This window comes from Chanodichthys erythropterus, chromosome 23, assembly GCF_024489055.1.
Source record: "Chanodichthys erythropterus isolate Z2021 chromosome 23, ASM2448905v1, whole genome shotgun sequence".
NCBI lineage: Eukaryota > Metazoa > Chordata > Actinopteri > Cypriniformes > Xenocyprididae > Chanodichthys > Chanodichthys erythropterus.
This window is the reverse complement of record NC_090243.1, coordinates 27,101,408-27,121,108: the sequence shown is the minus strand read 5'-3', so window position 1 is coordinate 27,121,108 and position 19,701 is coordinate 27,101,408. Positions and strand designations below refer to the sequence as shown.

Below are 19,701 nucleotides of genomic sequence, written 5' to 3'. Positions count from 1 at the left end.
AATATATAATGTATATATATAAAAATATCACAGTTAAAATTTTCCAAGTATTGTTTTTAGATTAGGAAGTAATTCTGAGTAATCAGCTGTCCACTAAATTGGACATCATGCATCACTAGTTATATTTCAGCTACAATTCATACTATTACTGTTTAAAAAAAAAAAAAAAAAAAAAAAAAAAAAATTATATTATATATATATATATATATATATATATATATACATATACATATACATATGGCAACACTTTATTTTATAGTGTCGTTACATATGTTACATGTATTTACTGTAGTAACTAGAAATTATGCATAATTATGTGCAATTAACCTTAAACCAAACCCTCATCCTAACCTTCACTCTATAGTAAGTACATGTAGTTCATTGTCATTACTCAGAACTTAAATGTATAATTACACTGTAATACTGACACCTTAAAATAAAGTTTAACCAAAAATACTTCATCTGCAATGTTTTTGACTGTAAATAAATGTATTTGTTATTAGAATGTAATTTGCATTAGCATCAAAAAAGTAATGTGATTACATATGTAATATGTGTTACAAGTAATGTATGTGACTTGTAATGCATTATTTGCTACATCAAAAAAGTAAACTGATTGTGTAATGTATGTTACTTGTAATGCATTACGTGTAACATCGAAGTAATCTGATTACATAATGCATGTTACTTGTAATGCATTACTTTACTCCTTACATCAAAAAGTAATCTGATTACGTAATGCATGTTACTTGTCATGCATTACTTTACTCGTAACATTAAAAAAAATCTGATAACATAACGCACATTACTTGTAATGCATTACTTTACTCCTTGCATCAAAAAATTATCTGATAATATAACACGTTACTTGTAATGCAATACATTACTACTTACATCAAAAAGTAATCTGATTACATTTTGTATGTTATTTGTATATATTTTATAGTTTTCACATGATTTTATATAATTGTACTCATTGGTTTGTTAAATACACACAATATTGCTGTTATTAGTGTAATGTTTAATGCAGTATCTCTTCAGTTAAAACCATAAATGCATACTGTTCCCTTACATCTGAAAAATATGTGTAAAAAAAAAAAAATTCAAATTTTATTTTTCATGCCCTAAAGGAAAAAAAAAAAAAAAGGAACACAGGAACAAAAATCCTGACTGAGGTTATCATAATTCATGCATGAAAGGGTTAAAGAGGCCATATTATGCCCTTTTACAAAGTCTTGATTTTGTTTTTTGGGCTCTTCCAAAATGTTTTTTATGTTCAAAAAACACAGTGTTGCAGCACTCTGTAACACTCTGTTTAGTTCCTGTCTCTATGAAGCCCCTCCTTCTGAAAAGCACAATGTGCTCTGATTGGTCGGCTGGATCAGTGACTGGTCAACAGCCCTTAACATAACTGCAAGTTTCAACAAACTACTAAGTCAATCAGATTCAGGCCCCGCCCCTTTATTTTGCATTATGCATTTGGATGGAATTATTTAAATGAGGAATCTTGTGACGTGTTCGTTCCCGGAGAAAAACTTCTTCCGGGAAAGTTCAGAAACTCCCTTTAGATTGATTTTGCATCAATTGATCATGCTCAAACAGCAACATTACACACTAAAGAAAGTTTATTAAAAAAGCATAATAGGTGCTCTTTAAATTAAATGACATTTTTTTTTTTATCTTTTACCATTGCCATTGAGATAATATAAGCAGCAAAGAATGAGGACACTCAAAAGCATTAAAACTTTAAGCTTATGATGTAAATGGTAGTGTTTGGAAATAGTACAGGTACCTGATAAGGGACAATGCTTCCATGGGCAGTTCCCCATCGCCTGGCTTCTATACCAGCGTTGAGGTAGTTGGCAGCGATGTGAGTTAGACAAGCAACCTACAGACATATTGAAGGAGAAAAAAAGAAAAAAAGTTTTAAATCTTGAAAACTGTCAGTAAGCTCATTACACCCTGCTGTTTAGTGAGTTCAGCAAACTCTTATGCGGCTGACACAGCAGTTCATGTGGCTGTGCTATAAAGTGTTCCTCCAACTGGAATCCACTGTTTGTTATTCTGGAAAAGGAACCAACAAAATCTTCAAGAGTTGGTCCAAAACCATATATATCATTTAACATTTCAGATTCAAAAATCATCTTAGTTACAACGTTTGAATAAAGCTGTTAAACAAAAAAAGGTACTGGCTTTTTTATGATACCCAAGTGACATCAAATCAGAAGCAAAACAGCTGAGACAATATTTTGCAGTGTATAACGATGTACTGAGAGGACGCTGAGAATGTTAAGGGAGGTGAAATATTTTGTCAGATCAAAGCATGTCGGTGAAGATTTAACAGTCTGGACGCAATTGTTGTGCGACTCCAGACCGGCCCAGCCTCCTTCCGCAGCCTGTCCTGCTGTACACCTTGAGCTCAACCCATTCATCACTTTCCAGCAAGTTTATTTCCATGACGTCTTACACTGAGGCTTTTGTTTACCAAAACGTTTCTGTCTGTGTTTAAACTGCTGGAAACAATCTAATTTTTGTCCATATGCAAGCATATAAAAATCATTTATTAGGTCAACACTAAATCACATCGGTGACGTTTCTTAAATCAAATAATACAGTGTTGTTTATGTTTAGCTTAGGACAGTTTTGATATGTTAATAAAACAGATATACTGTAAAGCTCAGGCAGTAAGCTCATTAAAATGATTAGGTCCTGAACCAGAGACAGTATAAACAGAAAAATGTGTAATGCGTACAATCCACTTGGATCATGTTTTTTTGGGGGTCAAAAATTTTCTTGAGAAATTAATGTCATTATCAAGAATATATAATTATATATTTTGCACACAGAAAATTCATTAGTGCCACAGCCATGTCACCCTGCAGCCCAAGACTGGTTGCCCACTGAAGCTAAGCAGGGTTGAGCCTGGTCAGTAACTGGATGGGAGACCTCCTGGGAAAACCCGGTTGCTGCTGGAAGAGGTGTTAGTGAGGTCAGCACTGCGTGGGTCCTAATGCCCCAGTGTAGTGATAGGGACACTATACTGTAACAAGCACCGTCATTCAGTTGGGAAATTAAACTGAAGTCCTGACTCTCTATGGTCTATGGCTGGGTGACATATCGCATTCGATTGTCACACGCATTTGAAAGCAGGTGATGGCGATTTAACATTTGTCACGCGCATTTCGTCAGTAGAGCCGTAGTTCACTGACAAGCTACGCTATATCACGTTCATTATCGAAGGCGATTCATCTGCGATAATGAACGTGATATTGACTTTTGCGCACTATGCGCCACAGCATGCGCTGACCCCGCTCTGTGATTTTACATGGATTATCTGGTAGTGAGGAAATTTCAAAAATGGACTTTTTGCACAGGTGGCAACCTATCACGGTACCACGCTTGAATTCAGTGAGCTTCTGAGAGCAACCCATTCTTTCACAAATGTAAACATGTATATTTTATTTCAGCTTTATTTCAGTGTTAATTTTAGTTAAAGCTGCAGTCTGCGTTTTGTCCTCTTTGTCGCCATCTCTGTTTGAAACCTGCAATTGCAGTCATATGCGGAACAGTTATCTGTACGTGCGTTGTGCCTCGGCCTTTGCACCGGTGTGGATACTGTACTTCAGAATCACAGATTCTACATCTTGAAGGTATGACCAATAAAACATTTTTACTGCAAAATAAGTAATAAGTAACATTTCTGCCACTTTTGTTATGACCAACTGAGGAAAAAGCATTAGGCCTACAATTAATAGCGCTGCCAATGTTGATTAAATCTAATGATCGCTTAGCTCGGATCACGTCAAACCATGCAAATTATTATTACTGTTATATTGTTCTCAAATTGTTAAATTTAACAACATCAGCATTGCGTGACAGCATTGTGTATTTAGTGTATATTAGCGTTACCTGTAGATTTCAATTTCTGTGGCCACTCCACAGTTCAAAGTCTTTTGCTTTTTGACTACGGGGTGAATCTCCAGTTGTCACTGATGATTGTCATTTAGACATTTCTGGATTACAATTCGCCATCAAAATGATAAGTTTAATTATTTCAGCTGCTGTGAGAAAAGGCTATAAATGTGCCGCTACCAGCAGCATCCTGACGTGATAAAACCCACTAGCCTGGACGGGACTCCTTCCTTTCTGTTTACGGACGTGACGTAATGACGCACAGACAAACTGCTGCATGCTCGAATTTCCCGCGGAAATCCACCATGTCGCTCTTATTATAAAACATTATTACAAGCTTACCATTGTGAATCGAGACAAGATAATTAAATAGTTTTGAACACTGGCTGACTGCAGCTTTAATAATAACAGCACTGGGGCTACAGGTTCTACAGCACTGATCTAGTCCCAATATCTTTATTGATAATGTGTCTCCTTTTATGCATGTGCATAAATGTATTTTATGTTTAGCGTAATTTGAGCTAAAGAAGCTACATTTATGAATCCATTTGTTGTCAATTTATTGGTGCTCTCCATTTTTATTTTTTGACATAATTTAGATTTTTTTTTCCCCTTCTCGTTCAAGCAAAGCAGAGCTACACATTTATTCCTTGGAAATAGCTTCCCAGAGGCAGTGGAAATAAGGCCACTGAGTGAACTGACTTGCCTTACAGGGACTGAACTCAAGTTATTTCCCAGCAGACTGCTGCTCCCCAACAAACTCAATAAGAGTCAACACTCTATCCAACAATTCAACGCAACAGAAAGCTAGAGCCAAGAACATGAATGAGTTCAAAGACAAAAAAAACAAAAACAAGTAGCATCTTGTTATACTCATAGCACTTCATGTGTAGTATTCACCACAGATCTTTAATTTAACATGTGATAAACATTTGCAAGGTAGCAAGAGGTCAGTGAATATCACAGTTCTCAGAATCTGCTGCACACATGTTCTTCTAGCCAGGTATTTTCCAATTAAAACACAATAGAATGAACTAAAGCACATCTCAGTCTTCTCTCCTGAGCTCGAAACTTGTTCTTGGCACAACATCTAAGAAAATGTAAAAACTTTTCAAGCTGTTTCTCTCAAAACCAAAACCAAAGACAACCCAGCATAATTGTCGATACTTTTGTTACCTTACTCTACCCAGGCACTGTCTCATAAGATGAAAAAGTATGTAGTAATAAAAAAAGAAAAAAAAAAAAAAAAAAAAGCAGTATATAATTTTTATAATTATTTTTGTTTTTTTTTCACATATGTTATTTTTGGTAATAAAAATGATTTTATGAGTTCTAAAGTGTCTGTTTTACATTTCTGTCTTTATGTTGGCAATTTGATTTTTCAACAGACAGCTGTTTATTTTACGACTGACAGTTATACGATCAAACTTATTTAGGGCGGCAAAAACAAAAAGCATTATTGATTTTCTTTTAATCAGTTGCAAACGCAAAGTAGAAAGATGCATTCCAGAGGGCAAAGTCTGAATATGCACACTTCCCTGCTAAGGATTATGTGAAAATTATAACTTACAGCATCTGCTGAGATTCTGAAGTGTGCAATCAGTGAAAACTTAGGCCCAATCCCATTTCTACCCCTTACCCCTTCACCTTTCCCCTACCCCTTCGTTTTGTGCGTTCACATGAAGGGTAGGGGTGTCTCAATTCTATTTTGGCTGGAGTGGTAGGGGTAAGGGGAAGCCCCTTCAAATGAAGATTTTTCAGGACCACACTTCAAACGAAGGGGTATGAGAAATTTCCCTGCATACACAGACTACTGTGCTGCTAGAATGCGTGTAGTGTTCATGGTAGTGATATTTCCACTCAGGATCGATCACTTATGTGTTACCTGGCTGCCAGTTTCTCCGTAGCTTGCTAAACGTGCTATTTGTTTGATGTGAACAAAAATTAGTAATATCCTGAATATCCCTATAGAAATATCCTGTCATCCTTCATAGCACAGTCGCTATTTACATCTCGCATCATATGTAAACTCTTGCATTATCAAAGTAACAACTGACTCATTTGTATTACTTTACAAAGAGCAGCACCACAATAGAAAACCAAACCATATCCGTACCAGGCCGACTCGGCAAGGAATGGAACAGTTAAACAATCAGCTTGGCTCGACAGAAAAGTGGCTTCACCAGTCTTGGGAAACTCGAAGGCTCATAAGTTTTCGAACTGAATCCGAGTGCCGTCCAAAATACAGCGCAAAACAAAGTTGGGAGTGAGTAATCTGTTAAACATGCTCGTGAACTTCATTGCTGTTCATACTGGATAAATGTTACAGGACACTAATAAAATAAACTAGGGATGATGACACATGTAATGTTGTAGTAGTGGTGTCCCATTTCTTAGGGGAATATTTTCACCCCAACACCTTGCCACTCTGTTTTAAGGGGCAAGGGGAAGGGCGAAGGGGTATAAAACAGAATTGGGATTGGGCCTTAACTATCGCAGGAGGCCAAAGGAGATGATGAGCGAACAGATTCAATAACTAAATTAAAAAAAAAGGATAAAGAGAACCACAAGTTGGGCAGCTCCTTCCAAGTGTAAGTGCTACAAGCAAATTGTTCCTCATAGTTATTTATGGAACATACGGGTAAAAGATGCCAACATGGCAGATGCACTGTGGTATTGGGATGGTACTGACAAATTTCACAATTTGGATTCACAAGCTTGCAATTCAATTCATTTGTTTACAAGCTGTTTTATTGATGTCTTTCCGCAGTTGAAACACTATTAGAGCGATTATGTGACATAAAACATTTCAATGAGTTATACTGTTTCTGTCAAAATACTTACAAATACTTACAAAATACCAGTTCTAATGCCATGGCAAAACACACAAAAAAGGGGGCGAGGCCATGTTGGGCTGCTTTAGAGAAGAAGAAAAGTTGTTGTAGTAGAGTGTTGTTGCCATGTCGTCATTTTACGCCGGACTGCTTCACAAACGAGGGTAAATTCAATGCCGTTTAACATGACGGCACATGCTAGTTGATGAGTTGAATCAACTCCACAGCAACTTCATAAATTTATCCACTAACCATTCAGAAACATCCAGATGCATTCTAAAAGTTGTAACTTCTTCCTGAGTCTCTCCATCAGTGTCGACTCCGGTTTGAACAATGTAAGGATGAACACCATTACGGACAATCCTCATTTTGACTGCGTGAGATTCTCCAGCTTTGTTGTTGTTGAGCAACTGAAGCATGAGCTGTTAAAGCTCCACCCTCTTTTGGAATGCAGCTCATTTGCATTTAAAGGGACACACAAAAACAGCATATTAATCAAATAGGGGCAAATTTGACAAGCTATAATAAATGATCTGTGGGGTATTTTGAACTGAAACTTCACAGACACTTTCTGGGAACACTAGAGACTTATATTACATCTTGTGAAAAGAGGCATAATAGGTACCCTTTAAAGAGCGCCAAATAGATACTTATTATTTCAATTCCGTTATGAATCTGACAGAGTTAGAAAGCTGAGACTTTGGATCATATCAAAAGTACCCACAAAGCTTATTGTGATTACTGGATTGCAACCATGCTGCAAATAATATTTGATTAAATTCTGTTCATGCATGCTAAAAGTGTCAGGTATGGAAGGGTGGTGGAAGGAACGAGGACTCAATTGCAGGGAAGAGGGCTTTTATTTATAATAAAAAATAAAACAAAAACACAACAAAAACAACCCCGAGGGGGAAAACAGACTAACTTAAACTTGACTTGACTTGACTTGACTGGGACTAGACTAGACTTGACTTGACTTGACTTGACTAGGCTAGGCTTGAAGACACACAAGGAGAAATACGACAGAATAAACGACAACGAACCAGCACAGGACTGCAGACACAAGGAGAATAAATAGCAGAGCAAATAAGGCAGGTAACGAGGGAGGACAGGTGGGGCAAATCAACCAATAATGAGGTAACAAGGTGGGCGGGGTCAAGACAATAGACATGAGAGCACATGGCACAAAGAAACACATGACAAGCCATGTGCTCAAACCAAACAAAACAAAGACACAAGCACATGGCCAATGAAGACAAAATCACAAGCCATGTGCTTACACAAGACGAGACACGAACACGTGACTATGAAAACTCATAAGCCACGTGTTCACACAAAACAAGACAACATGAGAGCACGCAGCCCGTGAAACACAGACTGCGTGCTACACAAGACAACACCACAACGTGAAAGCACGCGGCAGATGGAAATAACCGCGTGCTACACAAAACATGAGACAAGAGCGCACGGCAAGTGAAAGTACACACAAACAGTGGGCTCACAATAAAGACAGGACTGGGAGCGTGAGTGTCCGAATACCGACACGAAACCGAAACCAAACTAGACACGAGTGCCGGGATCCGAACTTCACGCTCCCAACATGAAACAAGGCACGCAGACAAGAGAGCGCACAGCCCCGAGAACACTCGAGACTGTACGCTCACACAAAAACACGACAAGAACGGGAGTGTCAGAGCTGTCACAAAACCAAGAAATAAACTAGACCGAAGTGACAGAACCCTGACACTACCCCCCCTCTAAAGGGACGCCACCTGGCGTCCCCTACGAGGGACACAAGACAAACATGACAACATACACGACACAAGACAAAAACACACCAACAAGACAACATGACAGAACATCAAAACACAAAGACAAAGAGGGGAGGGAGGGAGGGGAGCCAAGTCAGTCAACAAAAAAACAAACAAAACAGAATGTCTTTAAGGAAACCAGGGAGGGACGGGAGGGTTGAGCCAGGGAGGCTCAGGCAGGTCTAGGGTCCCAGCTGAGGGCCAGGGAGGAGCTGGAGGGACAGACCAGGGCGGGACCGACGGGACAGACCAGGGCGGCACCGGCGGGACAGACCAGGGTGGCACAGACCAGGGCGGCACCGGCGGGACAGACCAGGGGGGCTTCAGCTGGTCTGGGGTCCTGGCTAAGGACCAGGGCGGTACTGGAGGGACCATCCAGGCAGGCTCCAGCAGGGCAGACAGCTTGGCAGGCGCTGGCAGGGCAGACAGCTTGGCAGGCGGCGGCAGGGCAAGGCGCTCGGGTGGCGCCGGCAGGGCAAGGCGCTTGTGTGGCACAAGAATGGCCTCTGGGGTTGGAGCGGGCTCACGGGTTGGACCGGGCTCTGGAGCGGGCTCTGGAGCGGACTCACGGGCTGGAGCGGGCTCTGGAGTGGCCTCCGGGCCATGAGGGACGGAGGAAGCCTTCCTCCTCCTCTTCCTCCTCTTGTGAGGGTGAGGCAGTGGCACTGTGCCTCCCTCCTCTGTGGGTGCTGCAGCTTTTTTGGTCAGCTCTGGGGTGGCCTCCGGGCCCGAAGCGGGCTCTGGGGTGGCCTCCGGGCCCGAAGCGGGCTCTGGGGTGGCCTCCGGGCCCGAAGCGGGCTCTGGGGTGGCCTCCGGGCCCGAAGCGGGCTCTGGGGTGGCCTCCGGGCCCGAAGCGGGCTCTGGGGTGGCCTCCGGGCCCGAAGCGGGCTCTGGGGTGGCCTCCGGGCCCGAAGCGGGCTCTGGGGTGGCCTCCGGGCCCGAAGCGGGCTCTGGGGTGGCCTCCGGGCCCGAAGCGGGCTCTGGGGTGGCCTCCGGGCCCGAAGCGGGCTCTGGGGTGGCCTCCGGGCCCGAAGCGGGCTCTGGGGTGGCCTCCGGGCCCGAAGCGGGCTCTGGGGTGGCCTCCGGGCCTGAAGCGGGCTCTGGGATCACCAGACTTGCCGGGTCGGAGGAAGCCTTCCTTCTCCTCCTCCGCTTATGTCGGCGAGGCACTGGTATGGAGATAGCTGCCTCTGAGGAAACAGCAGCATTAACAATCGCCTCTGGGGAGACTGCAGCATTCTTTCCCGGGCAAACAAGAAAGTCCACAAAAGCCTCAAAGTTCAGGTGGTCCAGCCCTCTCATCCTCCACCAGTTGAGGGGCTCGTCAAGGGCATAATTAAATAGGTCCTTGAGAGCCGCGTCATTAAATCCCAGTCCCTCTGCAACACTGTGGAATTCCAGTGCAAACCTCCTCAAGTCATTCCCCTGTTGACGGAGGGAGCTCAAAGCTTTGAACTGGAGAATGTTGTCATAAAGAGGGCTGGAGAGGGTGGAAGCTGGTGGATGACACAAGCCCTTCTTCTGCTGAGTCCTCATTTGGCTGGTTCGTTTTGTCAGCTATGGAAGGGTGGTGGAAGGAACGAGGACTCAATTGCAGGGAAGAGGGCTTTTATTTATAATAAAAAATAAAACAAAAACACAACAAAAACAACCCCGAGGGGGAAAACAGACTGACTTGACTTGACTTGACTTGACTTGACTTGACTTGACTTGACTTGACTTGACTTGACTTGACTTGACTTGAAGACACACAAGGAGAAATATGACAGAATAAACGACAACGAACCAGCACAGGACTGCAGACACAAGGAGAATAAATAGGAGAGCAAATAAGGCAGGTAACGAGGGAGGACAGGTGGGGCAAATCAACCAATAATGAGGTAACAAGGTGGGCGGGGTCAAGACAATAGACATGAGAGCACATGGCACAAAGAAACACATGACAAGCCATGTGCTCAAACCAAACAAAACAAAGACACAAGCACATGGCCAATGAAGACAAAATCACAAGCCATGTGCTTACACAAGACGAGACATGAACACGTGACTATGAAAACTCATAAGCCACGTGTTCACACAAAACAAGACAACATGAGAGCACGCAGCCCGTGAAACACAGACTGCGTGCTACACAAGACAACACCACAACATGAAAGCACGCGGCAGATGGAAATAACCGCGTGCTACACAAAACATGAGACAAGAGCGCACGGCACGTGAAAGTACACACAAACCGTGCGCTCACAATAAAGACAGGACTGGGAGCGCGAGTGTCCGAATCCCAACACGAAACCGAAACCAAACTAGACACGAGTGCCGGGATCCGAACTTCACGCTCCCAACATGAAACAAGGCACGCAGACAAGAGAGCGCACAGCCCCGAGAACACTCGAGACTGTACGCTCACACAAAAACACGACAAGAACGGGAGTGTCAGAGCTCTGTCACAAAACCAAGAAATAAACTAGACCGAAGTGACAGAACCCTGACAAAAAGATTGATTCTTCAGATTTAAGAATCCATATCAAAATCGAGAAATCAATATTGTCAGCCCAGTCCTACTGTAGTATGCTCAGGAATGTCAACAGTCAAAAAGTTCTTCTTTGTAGTTTTATAGGAATTCGGACACAGCCATAGAGAAATTATATAATTGAGTTCAAGAATAATTATTTGCAAACAACCTAAGGTTTTTTGTTTTTTCCAGGACAAAGAGTGCTGCCCATAAATACCCATGTTTGCATCTGGATTAAAGGAAACTGTGGTGTGGTTATCTTATGCCCTAAGTGCTTTTGCTATTGCAGAGAACCTATAAATTTGCTGAAGGGTTATATTACTGCGACCACAAGACGATCAGTATGGAATGTTCGGAAAGAGGTGGAACTCACTTATTTCTGCCAGCTTAGGGTCTACTACCACCACAGCCGTGACCCATCATCCCTTCAGCCCACAGATAAGACATATGCATCCAATAAATTCCTACCAGCAACTCTGAATCTAATGTACATGAAGAAATACTGCACAAAATCCAGTACAGTCATCAAGCAGAGCCTGGACTTCTTCTCCTGAAATTGGATGCAATTAAAAACGTATGATGGGTAAGAAAAAGAAAAAAAAAAGTTCCAAGAGAGAATGTACTTGAACCACAACAGACGATCACAAACAATCGGATTATTGGAGCCATTTCTGGAAACCACATCCTTCGTTCAAGCTGGTATCATTCAGGGGACGAGCGCTCTGACTTGTTAGCTCTGCACAAAGGTTTTGCGGTATCATGTCAAAAACAAGAATTGGATGTGTTGTGGATCTTCTGAATGATCTTTTCAGAAAACTAATGGGACAATATGACCTAAAAATACAGCTCTTCACAAAGCCGGCTCAGGACAACAGATTTAACTCAGATGCCTGATTTTAAACCCTCTGTTCATTTGCTAGGTTTATACAGAGTCCAAGGCTCACAGCGGCCAATGTAGGCAGCACTTTAAGGCCTTCTGAAATGCCTTATGTTGGCCAAAATCCAAAGCTGCACTGCATGTATTCTGACAAGCTCAGTAAAATCAAAATTAAATTGGCAGTGGCAATTAAAACTGATGCAATACTGATGTGTATAGATAAAAAGGTTAATCTAATTAAAACTGATTATTTTACCCAATTTTATTGTTATGTATTGTCATTTTATTCGTATTTAAGAGCATATTGTTAGCTTAGCAGCATGCTAATGTCAAACCAGGAGATCAAGTTTATCAGCCTCTGTCGATAGATGACTCAATTAAATTTTCATTCTAAAAAGCATCTTTTTCTATTGATCACCATATAAAAAAAAAAAAAAAAATACAAAAAAAAATAAAAAATACAAAAAAACCTGGTATTCTGGCATTTTTTCCCACATACACTACCGTTCAAAAGTTTGGGGTCAGTAATTTATTTATTTTTTAAATTAAAAAATGCAGCAAGGACCCATTAAAATAGTCAAAAGTGACAGTAGAGAAATGTATAATGTTACAAAAGATTTCTATTTCAAATAAATGCTGTTCTTTTGAACTTTCTATATATCAAATAATCCTGAAAAAAGGATCACTGTTTCCACAAAAATATGAAGCAGCACAACGGTTTCAACACTGACAACAAATATTTTTTGAGCAGCATATCAGCATATTGGAATGATTTCTGAAGGATCATGTGACACTGAAAATTTGGAGTAATGATGCTGAAAAATGTATTTTTGATCAAATAAATTATGCCTTGGTGAGCAGAAGAGGCTTCTTTCAAAAACATTAAGAAAACTTTTGAATGGTGGTGTAAATTGCAAGTATTATATTATAAAATACCATTTTTTTTAATTTTCTTTTTAACCAGAGCCTTTTTCTTTTTGTGGGCCTTACTATTCCCTGTCAGCTGCCTTCAACACTAATGAATTTCCTGCATTTTGAGAGTGATTAGTCACAGGGCAATTACGGCTCAGCGTGAGCAAAGATAGCACATTTCCGGCATTCTTCCGGCATGTCCTGCATCACCCGAGCGAGCACATTTAAGAAGAATCCTAACGGATATCCACCCTGCAACAAATAAAGCCTGTTGCAATTTGTTTCATTACCATGATATTTGAGGATATTAAAAGATTAGGGGCCAGAATTTAACACGATCAATGCGGGTTCAAATCCAGCTTTTGCCGAGATCGCTCTTCTCCATTTTCCCATCACATATGAAATCAGAAACTGAAAAAAAAGAAAAAAGAAACTGTTCTAAAAGTGGACCTAGTGTTTAATAGTATTAACAGTATTTATTGGGTAGGGTTAGGGGAAGGTGTAGGGAGGGTTTTTATTCTCCCAATAAGGCAATCCATTTAATAATTTTAATAAATATAATAATTTACACTCGATGATATTATTGCATCCTGTAAATACCGAGGTGCAAATAGTATCTGCCAATATGAAGTAGCCTACAAACAGCATTTAATTACTATTTACACTTTTACATGGCATAAATAGAATATATCACTAAGAAAAAAATGCTATTTTCATAGCATAAATAGCATCTAATTTACACTTAGTGTAAATAGCATCTATTTCTATTTTCTATTGCTATTGATAGTTGCTAATGAATTTCCTGCATTTTGAGAGTGATTAGTCAGAGGGCAATTACAGCTCAGCATGAGCAAAGACAGCACATTTCCGGCATTCTTCCAGCATGTCCTGCATCACCCAAGCGAGCACATTTAAGAAGAATCCTAACGGATATCCTCCCTGCAATAAACAAAGAGTGTTGCAATTTGTTTCATTACCATGATATTTGAGGATATTAAAAGACTAGGAACCAGATTTACTAACAGCTTGTGCCAGCACAAACCCTCTTTTGGTGTTAAAAACAACTATCAAGATTCACTAAGACACACAGTAAAAATTGCATATGCATTTGTAGGGGTTTCCCTTTTAGATGCAAAATTTATGGAAGGAGAGTATTTACATAAAGGTGCAAGGTGATTTACTAAGGTTTGTGCTAGTCAATTTACTGGTAATTTACAGCCCAAAAAAAGCATGTCTTAACCCAGATGCTAATTTGCGCTGCTCTTGGTAGATTGCTTTGGTCATTATGGAAATGATCCATCCTGCTGCGTCTGTGTTCTTTAATTAGTGCGTCGTCAGTAGATCACTCCCATCGGTGCTTTTTTGGAACTGCACTCTCACGCCAATTTGCTCTGTTTAGTAAATCTGGCCCTAGGTCTAATATTGGTGGAATTTTACTTATTTGTCTTAAAATTCTAAACTGTAAGTGTCCAATTTCTAAATATCTTGGGCACAATAACAGCTTCTCAATCCCTCTACATTGTCAGCGATTTGACATGGTTTGAAATGTCAGTAATGAGTTACAGTTTGTCATACTGCAAATCTCGAAGCGGTTCAGTTTAAATAAACATGGCTTGTGTGTTTTTGACACTTCTAATGCATGTTTGCTTCAGTAACACTTAACAGTTATTATATTCTCCCTTATTCTATCCTGTGTCAAAACACAATGAGAAGTTGTGGGGAGGAAACACTTTTTCATTCTGCATACAATGAAAAATGTGTAAACGTGTTGCGTGTAAATATTTATCTATCAAGACTTTAGTCAATCTAGAATTTCTCCTTGGAAACCAGCCGCAACTGAAGAGGGTATTTGAGGTTTCAGGTACAATGGAGAAAAACTCAACAAAATTATTTAAAAAATCTTGTTAAGTGATACTGCAGATGCAAAAGTAATTTGAAAGAAAAGTGCTATACTGTACATCTCCATCCCAGTCTTTAGGTTTTCAGTAAACACACATACAGCCTGGTAATTAAGAAACAAGAAGGGAATATAAAACATTCACCAAGTGAACCAATGTCTTCGCTCATATTTATCCTGGCCGTAGCACGTGGTGAAGTCTGCTGAATATCAACGTCAACAGACAGCCACACACAAGTAAACTTAGCGTCTCACACTCCATTGATTTCCATGTTGCGTCTCAACCGGCTGCTTATGGTGCTGACATCTTCTGTGTGAGAGGATGGGTGGTTGGCAGACGAGCCGCGGTACGAGCCGCATGAAAGTTTTTTGAAGTTGCTCAGTCAAAGAGCAAAGGGCAAATGGCAGGCACAAATTATTCATAGTCTGTGTGCCATTTCCTCATGCAAGGACAGATATTCAACGGTCTCAAAAACTGGTTTGCTCATGAAGTACACAGTGGCATGGCAGGAAAGCCTACTGCTACTTACAATACATATAATAATACTTATTACCTTTTAGCGTGCCTACCAAACCAGCATTACGTATGACAAGGACAAATTGAGCTGAGTCCCCCCTTAAAGTGCACAGCATAAATGAGTACACCCCTTCTGAAACTTCTGAAAGTCAGCAATTACTCAATTACTTAGAAGACATGTTAGGGTTCTTTAGAGATATAATGTTCCAGCAAATCTGCTTAATCAATGTGATAAAATGTTGTGTAGCAAAAATGAGTACACCCTCCTAAAAGTTACTAAATAAAACAATAAAAAAAATCTGGTGCAAGTTTAAGGCAATGTTTGATCAACAGGTAAGTATGTTGAACCAAAGCATTTAAAGAAAAGTAGTTTCTTGACAATTAAAAGTGTTATATAGTCCACATGAATCATTTTCTTACTTAATGCTGACAACAATGGAACCACTTGGGAGAGAAATGTCAGGAGAATTATTTCTTAGCTCAAAAGAGGACAGTAGTAAAAGAGAATTACCAAATCATTGTTTTACGTGTGAAAATACAGCAAAAGTAACACAGAAATTCAAACACAATGGACTTGTGACAAGGCCCCTGAAATAATCAGGCCTTCATTTTAAGCTTTTATTTAGAGATGAGGGATTTTTTTATGAGACAAAGAGCAGGAGAAATACTAAGCGAGTGTCTCAGAGCCAGCAAAAGCTATGAAAAGAGTGACTGTTTATCTCACAGAGTAAGATGCAGCCTGCAGAAATGACATGTATGGTTGTTGTTCTCACTGGATCAACCTACTGTAGCCAAAGCACAATGAAGTCAGTTAGCCATTTCTAAAGATCATATTTACAAAATATAGATTCTGGGAATCAATACTCTGTTCTCATGAGACCAAATCAATCATTTTGGATCTAACAGCATCCAAAATGTTATGGTGTTGCTAGAGGAGGAGTACAGTGAGAAGTGCCTGGTTCCCACAGTAAAGTTAGGTGGAAGTAAAGCTCTTATATAGGGATGTATGAGTGCTGAAGATGTGAGGGAGTTGCGCTTTATCAATGCTGTCATGGATTCCCACACCACTGTGTACAAACCTGATTCCAAAAAAGTTGGGACACTGTACAAATTGTGAATAAAAAGAGAATGCAATGATGTGGAAGTTTCAAATTTCAATATTTTATTCAGAATACAACATAGATGACATATCAAATGTTTAAACTGAGAAAATGTATCATTTTAAGGGAAAATTAGGAATAGGAATGTTTTTTCGATTCTTGTCTAATACAGGCTTCTAGTTGCTGAACTGCCTTAGGTTTTCTTTGTTGCATCTTCCTCTTTATGATGCGCAAAACGTTTTCTATGGGTGAAAGATCTGGACTGCAGGCTGGCCATTTCAGTACCCGGATCCTTCTTCTATGCAGCCATGATGTTGTAATTGATGCACTCTGTGGTCTGGCATTGTCATGTTGGAAAATGCAAGGTCTTCCCTGAAAGAGACAATATCTGGATGGGAGCATATGTCGTTCTAGAACTTGGATATACCTTTCAGCATTGATGGTGCCTTTCCAAATGTGTAAGCTGCCCATGCCGCACGCACTCATGCAACCCCATACCATCAGAAATGCAGGCTTCTGAACTGAGTGCTGATAACAATTTGGATTGTCCTTTTCCTCTTTAGTCCGGATGACATGGCGTCCCAGTTTTCCAAAAAGAACTTCAAATTTTGATTCGTCTGACCACAGAACAGTTTTCCACTTTGTCACAGTCCATTTTAAATGAGCCTTGGCCCAGAGAAAACGCCTGTGCTTCTGGATCATTTTTAGATATGGCTTCTTTTTTTTTTTTTTTTTTACCTATTTTTATACCCAATCATGTTGCCAATTGACCTGATAATTTGCAAATTCGTCCTCCAGCTGTTCCTTATATGTACATTTAACTTTTCCGGCCTCTTATTGCTACTAAAGATATTCCGATACCCCTTTTCAATTCCTGATACAGATTCCGATACCTGAGCTCAGGGTATCGGCCGATACAGAGTACTGATCCGATACCAGGGTGCAGGGCTCTTAACCGGTTCAAGGAACGAAAACGAAAACCGGAAACGAGCAAAATTTTGTAATCAGAAACGGAAACTGAATCAGATTTAATAGTTTTGAACAGAAACGCTCATTTGAAATGGCCATTAACCGGTTAATAACGTTATTTTTTCGTTCTATTTAATATTTTGCTTTGGCTGTCAACCAATCACGAATTCAAATTGTACAGCCTATGCAAATGTGACGCTGACGCATCCAACCTGAGTGAAATTACCGCGCTGTCGCTCTAAAGTGAGATATGCCCCCGCTGACGCGCTCAGGCTCAGCTGTCATGTCATCATAGGTTAGGTAAGTTACAATGGCAATGCCCTGGCATTAGTTTTTCCGATGATATATGTCACCATTAGGCCTACATTTAAGTGAAAATGAATGTCAAGTAGGCTAATATGCAGCTTGTTGTGCGTTTTGAAACCAGCGAAAATTACAGGATATGTAGAACATGAGTTCACACAACGCCACATCATGCACATGCAGCGGTTCAGAATAAAACTATAGGCTAACATAACACATATACAACAAAAGGGAATATTTAGGCCTATAGGCTAAGTGAAATATTTCACCATATAATTAGGTCTACATATTAACAAAACGAAAGTGGTTCATTGTGGCGCACTCCAGCGATCTAGGAAAGGAAACAGACATTCTGCTTGTTTTCGTTATTTAAATGTGTTTTGTAAATGTATGAATTATGTCTGGCTTTTAAATTACGTTTTAATTAAGTTACAAAGTACAGTTTAGGAAAAAACGTTCTAGTGGTCGCGACAGCGCCTCATGCGCACGCACACAAATTCTTGCATTGCTTACTTGATATTGCAGCTCAGCTGTTAAATATTAAAATAAAATACAATCAACCAAACATATAAAACTTTACACTGCTCAATTCAATTCTGTAATACAATCTGCCGTCCTGTGACCACCGCCTGACTGTGCGGTTATGTGAAGAATGATGTGGATAATGCGAGTGAAGTACAAAGCTTACATAATAAATAGTCTAATAGTTTAGTATTCGTCTCAAAAATGGAAACGGTGCCTAATGAGAAAGGTATGCTTCAGATTCACTTTAAATTAATTCGTTTAGCATCTTATTTAGTTTTATTTCTAATAAATAACCCTGTTTTTCACTTCTTCGCTGCTCTAAACAGTGGTTGTTTATGGCAACACAGCACAACTTCCTGTGTTTGCATTCTGAGAAGAATTGATTTCCGATTTGCTGCGTTAAGCAAAGATAGCGGGCACAACTAGATATTGTTTAAGAAAATGGTATCGGATCGGTACATGAGTTTAATTACTCGCCGATACTGATGCTAGAATTTTTTCTGGTATCGGTGGTATTTCCGATAATAGTATGGAATCGGAACAACCCTAATTGCTACCTGTCCCAACTTTTTTGGAATGTGTAGCTCTCATGAAATCCAAAATGAGCCAATATTTGGCATGACATTTCAAAATGTCTCACTTTCAACATTTGATATGTTATATATTCTATTGTGAATAAAATATCAGTTTATGAGATTTGTAAATTATTGCATTCCTTTTTTATTCACAATTTTTACAGTGTCCCAAGTTTTTTGGAATCGGGTTTGTAATTTAATACACAAACTTGAAACAGAAGATGTTACCCTTTCCTCATTCCTTGCATTGTTGGGCATTTTTTTCAACATGACAATGAGGATATGCATTCTCCCAAGGTGAAAAACCTTCTGTGGACATGTATTGCACTCAATCTTAACACTCTTGAGCTCCTGTGGGGGATTCTGTAGAGATGAGTTGAGCAACACTCCCCATTAAAGATCAGGGCATTTAAGGAGCTCATCATCCAGGAGTTAAACAGGACAGATGTACACTCTGTGCCAAGAAGAGTCAGAGCAGTATTTTAAAAATTATGGAGGGCATACTAAGTACTTGAATATTATACATTTCTTGAATTAAATCTAGGGTGTACTAATTTCTGCAATCCTTAATTTAAACAAAATTGGCTAATTTACTTATTTTATGACTATTAATGGCATATATTTCATTGTTTTTTTTATTATGTATATGTTTAATAAATTTTAGCTTTGCCCTCTTTCCATGAATTGTATTAGTGATCATAAAGAAAATATATATTTTGTATTTGTTCAGAGGGGGTGTACTCATTTATGCTGTGCACTGTATATAAAGCAAAAAAAAAAAAAAAAAAATCATCCAAAAATACATCTGACTAATTTTGAAGTGCAAGTTTAAAAGAAGCACATGAATTAGAAACTTCACTTGAACTTTATTTAAAAGCCGTAAAAGTTGTATATTTTACACTAAAACAATATTCAAGGTGAAAAAATTGAAAGGCATTCAGTACGAACATTATATTG

The 19,701-nt window shown here is 39.7% G+C and overlaps 1 protein-coding gene across 1 annotated transcript in view; it reads right to left on the bottom strand.

Moving 5' to 3' along the window:
• The window catches only part of sugct (succinyl-CoA:glutarate-CoA transferase), a 201,114-nt gene that overhangs the window by 144,893 nt on the left and 36,520 nt on the right, over positions 1-19,701 (bottom strand). Inside the window, exon 9 of the mRNA XM_067378105.1 lies at positions 1,793-1,888. Within this exon, the coding sequence (XP_067234206.1) occupies positions 1,793-1,888 (96 nt within the window). The remainder of the gene's footprint in view (positions 1-1,792; positions 1,889-19,701) is intronic.